Genomic DNA, 8,904 nt, shown 5'->3' with positions numbered 1-8,904 from the left:
CTATTAGACTGCCTTCTGTCCGGCACAAGCGATCTTCTATTTCGCAAATAGAAGGGGAAGGCCGAAGATGAGCGGCATAATTACGCAGGTGTTTGGGCGTAAAATGCGCTAGCTCCGGATGCATATCACTCCAAAGAGTGTGCATCCGGGCCATATAGCCGCTCACCCCCGGCTCGCTACGTTGGTAGCACACCAAGAGATCGACTCTCAGTTCCTCCGTCCACTTAAAGTAAGTCCTTAAGTTGCCAGGGTCGTCATCTTTCATCGGGTCCGGCGTGCTCCTCCTACCTGATGAATGGTCCTCATCCGAAAAGGACCGGTTGTGGGGAGCACTTATTATTATTATTATTATTATTATTATTATTATTATTATTATTATTATTATTATTATTATTATTATTATTATTATTATTATTATTATTATTATTATTATTATTATTATTATTATTAATTATTATTATTATTATTATTATTATTATTATTATTATTATTATTATTATTATTATTATTATTATTATTATTATTATTATTATTATTATTATTATTATTATTATTATTATTATTATTATTATTATTATTATTATTATTATTATTATTATTATTATTATTATTATTATTATTATTATTATTATTATTATTATTATTATTATTATTATTATTATTATTATTATTATTATTATTATTATTATTATTATTATTATTATTATTATTATTATTATTATTATTATTATTATTATTATTATTATTATTATTATTATTATTATTATTATTATTATTATTATTATTATTATTATTATTATTATTATTATTATTATTATTATTATTATTATTATTATTATTATTATTATTATTATTATTATTATTATTATTATTATTATTATTATTATTATTATTATTATTATTATTATTATTATTATTATTATTATTATTATTATTATTATTATTATTATTATTATTATTATTATTATTATTATTATTATTATTATTATTATTATTATTATTATTATTATTATTATTATTATTATTATTATTATTATTATTATTATTATTATATTATTATTATTATTATTATTATTATTATTATTATTATTATTATTATTATTATTATTATTATTATTATTATTATTATTATTATTATTATTATTATTATTATTATTATTATTATTATTATTATTATTATTATTATTATTATTATTATTATTATTATTATTATTATTATTATTATTATTATTATTATTATTATTATTATTATTATTATTATTATTATTATTATTATTATTATTATTATTATTATTATTATTATTATTATTATTATTATTATTATTATTATTATTATTATTATTATTATTATTATTATTATTATTATTATTATTATTATTATTATTATTATTATTATTATTATTATTATTATTATTATTATTATTATTATTATTATTATTATTATTATTATTATTATTATTATTATTATTATTATTATTATTATTATTATTATTATTATTTCTATTATTATTATTGTTGCTACATATTTTTACCGAAGAGTCGGATTTTCTTTTTACAAGGTTCATTATTCACTATAGAGGGTAATGGTCTTTTTTGGGGAGAGAGCGAGATTTTATGAGCTCCTGAACTGTCCAATTTATCTCCTGTGATAATGAAGATGGTTCTTTTTCCAATTGATCAGCCTCAGATGACAACTCAAAAATATCATTCGATGCATCGTCCCCCAGAGTGATCACTGGAATAGCTGCAGTAACTGCAGTGCTCTCTTCTTCCAGCGTAATCACAGGAACTGGTGTGATAACTGAAGTCTCCTCCTCCTCCGGTTCTTCTGTTTCCAAGTTGTCAGTTTCTTGGGATACACACAAATCTGAAATTATAGAAATACAACATAAATAAATATACATAGTCTAATAGGTAAACAGCATAAAATATTATACATACCAACTCCTTTAATAAAAAAGGCCTCTAAAAGACCATAGATCAACTCTGTAGACTTTTCTACGATGAAATCATGCAAGCCACTTTGTCCTGAAAAATAAAAAAAGTTTATTACAAATTCAAAAATATTCCAATTGTCAACAAAATTTTGATAATTACCTTGATGACCATATTCCATGTAAAATGGGGCGATATTGATATTCTGTTGCGCCGAATAATTATTATTGATTGTTGAGACAATGTTTGCGACTGTCTCCTTTAAATAATCCTTTAAATTTGTGGATTGAGTGTCAACTGCATCTTCTTTGATGAATTCTTCGGCTAACGTGAGAGCTGAAGTGAAGGATGTCTCGCCCGGAATCATTTGGGTGGATGTAGCTAAGGGGCACTCGAGGACTCTGTGTGTCCAGTCATCCGTGCCAGCCATAATTTGGCTATCGCTCACTCCACAGTCAAAACTATCATTATCAATATTATTGTTTGATTCACAAACAAACGCATCATACGCGTTTAAAAAAAACTTGTCACTAACGTCTTCCCAGCTATTTTCCATGTTTTTTTTTTATAATAGAACACAAAACTCAAAAGGGCTTTATACTTAAAGAGGAAGATTGAGAATGAGGTCCTTTCCCAAAAACAGTAAAAATTTCGTAAGCATTCCCTCTCCATCTTAGTTTTGCTCATCATATGGTATTTTTCCCTTACCATGGTATAGTGTAGGAGGATAATATGGAAAATAATGAATTCCTGTCCCCCAGAAATTATCTTTCCATACATCCTTTACTGCCATTGGATGTTCAACTATCCCAAAGTCTAGGGAAGGAGAGTTTTTCATCTCAACAATTTTTGTAGTATGGTTGAACTGCATCAGAAAAGTAAGATATTTCAAATCTATGGTTTTTGGTAATTTCTCACAGTGGGTTAAGACAAAAGCACATGCTAAACTACGGAGTGATGGGGGGTCTTGTTTCACTTTCCAAGATTCCTGCTGATAATAGCTTTCTTCTAGTCCTGCTGGTACACATAATTGTGGAATTTTAATAGATTTTTCAAAATAAGTCGTTTCGTCATTTATTCAAGCTGAAAACTGCCACTTTTTGTGTACTCCAGGCTTATCTGATTTACATAACTTACACTGATTTTTCTCACTCAATGATTTTTGAACATGTATTTTCGAAATGGAAAACTTGCAGGGAACTGTTGTATTTATTTTTATCTTCCGCGTGATTATCCGACGTCTACGCTCAGTTAGCTCATCTTTTAGGGTTTTACAGCGTAATGGCTTTAAATTATAATCTTGGAAAGACATTTTTAGATAACTACAAGAATATAACTAGAAACTTATACAAAATTCAAAATTTTCCCGAGGATCATAGCATTCCCCCCTCTCTGTCATTATATAAACATAAACTGTATAATGATTGGCTTGAAATATCCCCTCTCCTCGTTAAAATGCTATAAATAATAGGTACATACCCCCTCCCTTTTTAAAGTTATTAGGTTTATTTTGATACAATTAGTAACCAGTTTCATCTTGTACCTTCTAAAGCAAGTATTGAAAATGGCAAGCAGCTCGTTTGTATATTTATCAAAAGTATTAGCATTAAATAAGTCTCAAACCAAGCAAGTGCGCTGCGGCTTAAAATACAGTGAAAATAATTTTTATCCTGTAGTTCAAATAATAGCTACTCATCCACGAAGCCTAATCCAACTGAATTTAAATGAATGGAAAAAATTGTGTTCTTCATGTGATACATTTTCAAACTATTTTCATGAAGAAGTAAACAGGAACTTTTTTCGAAAGTTCTGCTCCATTCAGTGCGAAGATCTAAGAATTGACTTTTCTGAATTTAAACAAGAACGATGCATAATACTGAGTCACCAAGACTCTCGCATTTTCCTACTTGGTCAATCAGTAAATACATTAAAATGTATCACCATAAGTGTAAATTTCAGAGTAACCGGTAAGGTTGTGTGTGATTTTGGGAAATTTAAAGAAATTTTGTTGTAAATTAAAAAAAAAAAACAATTATGGAATGTACATCGTGTGCGTCATTGTGTACATTACATTTTTGCAATAAGTCCTAATAGATCGATTTCAGGAATTCCATAAAAAGTATAAAATATTCTGCTACTACGCACACCAAGTACGTTCCCAAATTGTTTCTTTTGATTTTTAAATTTACAACAAAATTTATTTAATTACCGAAAATCATATAGTATCATATATCAGTTACTTGGATTTTTTTATTTTATATCTTTTTGTAATGGAAAAAAATGTTCTTTTAATAGTTTTATAAAAGTTGTCTTGGCACGATTTTGTACGGTGGAACTGTTTTTGTTCGGATTCATATGACACTAATGAATATGCATTGAAAATTTTTTGTTTGTAAAAATTAAATGACTGCTATGAAGCGTGCACTTTTGGCTTTTCCAAACTTTTTTTACTTTTTATGAGATTCGTGAAATCTATCTACGACTTACAAGTTTGTAGACGCCAAACTAATTTTAGGGCATGAAAAAGTTTAAAGTATGCATACCAAGTAAACAATCGATTTGACAAAATAAATGTCAATCGATTTCAAATTTTATGAATCGTACAGAAAACCTAATGATAAAAGACCGATTTTTTACTAGTTAACAAATTTTTTTCTTATAAACAAATGAATTAATGAACTTTTAAAAAATCGATTCGATAATATAGGCATCAATCGATTCCAAATTTTATGAATCGACCGAATAACTTATTGTCAAAATCGTTAGGTTTTCCGTTAAGTTGGTTTTAAATTGCAGACGTAGATTGATACCAAGTTTCAGTTAAGGTGGTTACCAGGGGTGATTGAAAGAAATCATGAGAAGAACAATTGAGAACTATATTACCGGCGGTTAGCATGCTACACGACAGTTGGAGATACCCTGATAGCCCAGTTGGTCACCGTTTGTCGTTAATCTACTGCCGCAACTTGCCACCAAGTTGGCAGCAACTATTAGAAATAAGCTCAGTTTGTACCAACTTGTTCACCAAGAAACTTAGCAACATATTGCGGCAACAGATTGTCACCGCCACTTTTTTTACCCAACTTGGCAGAAAATTATCACCAAAATTTGGAAATTCAGAAATTGACGGCAAGTTGTCGGTAAGTTGGTGGCAACATACCCAGTGAGCACAAATGAAATCAAGTTGACGTAAACCTGCGGCCGAAATAGGACGTAAAGTTTACGGAAACAGTTTGACTTATAACTATAGTTCAAGTTAACATCAACTTTGAGTGAACCTTTCGATCAATTCTAGCAGCAAGTTTGCGTTAACTTGATGCGTAATTTGAAGTCATATTGTGTACAACAGTTGCAAATTCCAAAGTTGTCACGAAGTTTACGGAAACTTAACGTAAACCATTGAATATCAACTAGGTGGTAGTCAACTCATGCTAACTGAGTATTTGAATCCAACTTCTTAATCAGAAATTCTGGCTGTTAGGGATATAGTAGTAGTTATTTTCAAACTGTCTTTAGAAAAAAAGAAATGTTACATACTAAGACATATTTATGTACATATTAAGACGAGATTTGCAATAACATAATCAAAAAAATACCACAGAATAGATGAAAAAAAAAAAAAAGGAATTTTTCGGAAGTTTTAGTGTATGCTAGAGAGCGAGAAGCTAGAAAATCGATACCATCTATACTCTATTTAAACAATGTTTTCAGGTAAAAAATCTAAAATTGTCGATTTTAAAATATTTTCAGTCGATCCTGTAATTTTTCTATCAATCACTGTGATTTTTATTCCTTTTATGTGCATATTATAATTTTTAGATGCTAGAGTGGTGACAACGTGAATTTGATTTTAAGGGGCACACCTAGTGTAACGGCCTAAAAAAAACGTGATTTTTGGGAATTTTTATTAAAGAAAATACTTTATCAATTATTTTAAAATTTTAAGAATATATTTATACATGTTTTAAGAATACATAATGAAATTTTTGAAGAAAAAAATTAAATATTGTTTAAGTTATCGTCGATCTCTAACGGCGCGAAAAAAAAAGGTCCTTCACTGCTGCAGTGATTCCGGCCTTCTCCGTGGATGAAATCTAAAAAAAAAATATCTCGTTAAACTAGATAATATTGTCTGTACAATGACCTACGATAAAAAAAAATCAAAAATTGACAATATGGCGGCGTTTTAAAAAAATAGTCGAATTTTACCTAAAATTTTGGTCGTTTGTGGCCTGCGAAAATTCGATTTTTGATCAGATCAAAAAATCGATAGGTCATTGTACGGAGAACTATATATAGAACATGTAAAAAAAATTCGATAGTGATCGGATCATTTGTTTTTGAGTAATCACTGCAGCAAATTCGGAAAATGCTGTTTCGAGAAAAACGCGTTTAAAGATAAAATGATCGTTTCCACTGTTATAAGTGGTTTAAAATCATATTTACAGCTAATCTGCTATTCCAGGGCCATATAATACACCTTCCTCTTCTTCGTAAAGGGCTTGTTCAGCTGAAGAAGCTTTTCTTCGAGATGATCGACCTTCTTTTGAAGAAGCCCTTTGGCGATAATCAGCGATTCGTATTCTCGTGTCGTCCTTAAGAGCCGCAAAATCTCTTGCTGCAGGTCCAACTATCACTCCCATTACATTGAATATCTTCAAAATTGTCGAATAACCGTCATTAAATATTGCAGTTGCAAAATTATTTGACAATTCAATAGTTTTGAAGCCATTATGAAGATGCTTGGGTGAAAAGTGCCAAAGTAAACCGTTGTAGCTTTCATTGTTGTTTTGAGTATTGTTACCTTTACATCTATCAAGCAATTCATATCGAGATAAGTCTTCATAAATAGGTTTTATAGCTTCTTGTACTTCTGGATCCAGTGGGAGGTAATCGTGTTTAAATGTACTAGTGATTCCTTCAGCTTCCGCGCGGCGATAAGCGCACCAACTTTCAGCGCCTTCTGGACAATTTTTATGATTTGGGTTTTTGTCAGTTGAACAGAAATGATAAAATGTTGCCCAGATTGCTTTATACATTTCATCTACATTATCTTGATTCCTCATAATTGCTAAACCATAATATTTTTGGAGTTTATTTATAAAATTTACAGTTAACTTTTGTGATGTTTTACTTTTTCCTCCTAATTTCTTATTAATGTTCTTTACACTTCGGCAACGTGTTCCCATTCTTTTTTCACATGTAGATAGCATTCCAATTTAGCAACAGGAATATCATAAGGATTCAAATCTATAAGTCCTTTGTGGGTAGCGCTATCACCATCACCAATATAGCGGGTATATTTTACACCATATTTACTAATGGAACGACCAAACATGTCTTTTACACTATCCACTTCCATTTTTGAGGCAGATCCTTTATGATTGGCATCACATTCTTCATCGTGTAATGATAGCCATTCCTCATAATCTTCAGGTTCGCTATCTTTTTTTTTCTTCCAAAAACACAACTCTGACAATATGTAGATTTTACGCATGAATCAAGAATTTTCTTGCTGTATTTTCCTGCCAGCGTAACTACTCCAAAACGGGAAGTATGGCCACGTTTTTTCCAGGTACCACCGCCGCTAACAGTCAAATTTGTCTCCGAATTTTCTTTCTTTAATGTAAGCTCTTTTTCTTCATTTATAGCTTGCTGCATACTGAGCTTACAAACAGTTTCGGCTGCAATCTGTAAATTCGTAAAACATCCCGCAAAAGTTTGTTCGTAAAATTTGCATGCTAAATCCATTAATCCACAGAAAAAATTTATCCCATTTATTCCGATGCCCAATAGACGCATCACAGCAACAATACGTTTATTTATTTCAAATGCATTATTAATCATTGGTCCAGAATTAATATACGAATTGCCACATTCACAAATAATAGCAATTTTGAACCCTAGGCCTCTTGAACTTGCTTGATTGAAAGTAACTTTTTTTTGACAGGTTTTACACACCACTAAATTACTAATTGCACTAAAAACTGATAAAAATTGCAAAATACAATATCCATGAGATGGGTCAATCACAACATTATTGTCATTATTTTGTAATAACTTTTCTGCGGACGTACTGGTATTCGCAGTAGATTGCTCAAATGTAAATCTATTTCCGGTAAACTTGCGTTTTTTCGCAATTGATCGATGCTTAGGAACATTGTGAGTTCCTTTTTTATTTGAATATGAAGATTGATCACTCATTTTCAAGAAAATAGCACGTGTAAAATTATGATGCGCTCGATACAACGATCACAATGAGACTAAATGTGTCTGGCTCCGAAAATAATTTACGTGGCAGTAAACGAAAAATTTCTAGAAATTTCTAGAAATTATTATAATGATATATTTTTGTATACCTGAGAGCCAACAATAGAAACTGGAATCGTGTTATAGGGGCTGGAAGAGACAGTAGACTCTGAACAATACTTCAGGTACGTCTCGCAGCTAATGACACTCTAGCTGCCGAGCGGCTGCTCTTTAAAATGTTATAACTCAAAAACTATTTGAGATATCGATTTGAAATTTTAATATGTTATTTTTAAAGGTGTAATCTACCGAAATATGAAAAAAAAAATCGACTTTTTCGAAATTTCACACTAGGTGTGCCCCTTAAGGATCTAGAATTGAATATACCTATACGCTTTGTGCTTAACATATGCGATATGTATTGTGTAACACTTGTTTATGGTGCATAGTCATTCTATAATTATCAGTTAACTACAGACGCAATACGTGATTGTCAAGATATAAATACTATTAAACAGATATCTTAAAATTCCGACAATTCTTGTCGATTTTGTGAATACTAAAAATGAGGAAAACGTTTAATCCTGAAGGGCATCCCTTCAACTTCTCACTAATTCCATACCTGGGCGCTTAAAATTGCATTTATGACGTTTTTTAGCTCTTTAAGCTCAAAAATACAATTTTTGTGTTATTTTGAACTCTCCGAACTCAAAAAGGTTG

At 29.9% G+C, this 8,904-nt stretch overlaps 1 protein-coding gene across 1 annotated transcript; it reads right to left on the bottom strand.

Annotated features, from left to right (window-relative positions):
- Positions 1-5,954: 5,954 nt before the first annotated feature.
- Positions 5,955-7,393, bottom strand: LOC141534950 (uncharacterized). Its single transcript, XM_074254607.1, has 2 exons — positions 6,145-7,393; positions 5,955-6,029 (listed from the first exon to the last, which is right to left on the bottom strand). The coding sequence occupies exon 1, from the start codon at positions 7,146-7,148 to the stop codon at positions 6,384-6,386; it is 765 nt and encodes a 254-aa protein (XP_074110708.1). The 5' UTR covers positions 7,149-7,393; the 3' UTR covers positions 5,955-6,029; positions 6,145-6,383.
- Between the last annotated feature and the right edge of the window lie 1,511 nt (positions 7,394-8,904).

The sequence above is a fragment of the Cotesia typhae genome, unplaced genomic scaffold (genome assembly GCF_013202065.1).
Source record: "Cotesia typhae breed Kobodo isofemale line unplaced genomic scaffold, CoteBio_Ctyphae scaffold_13, whole genome shotgun sequence".
In the NCBI taxonomy this organism is placed as follows: domain Eukaryota; kingdom Metazoa; phylum Arthropoda; class Insecta; order Hymenoptera; family Braconidae; genus Cotesia; species Cotesia typhae.
Note: the sequence above shows the minus strand (reverse complement) of the source record. Positions and strands in the feature narration are given on the sequence as shown.

Excerpts from the sequence above, each read along its gene's own strand:
- LOC141534950 (XM_074254607.1), bottom strand. The coding sequence starts at position 7,148 with ATGCTATCTACATGTGAAAAAAGAATGGGAACACGTTGCCGAAGTGTA.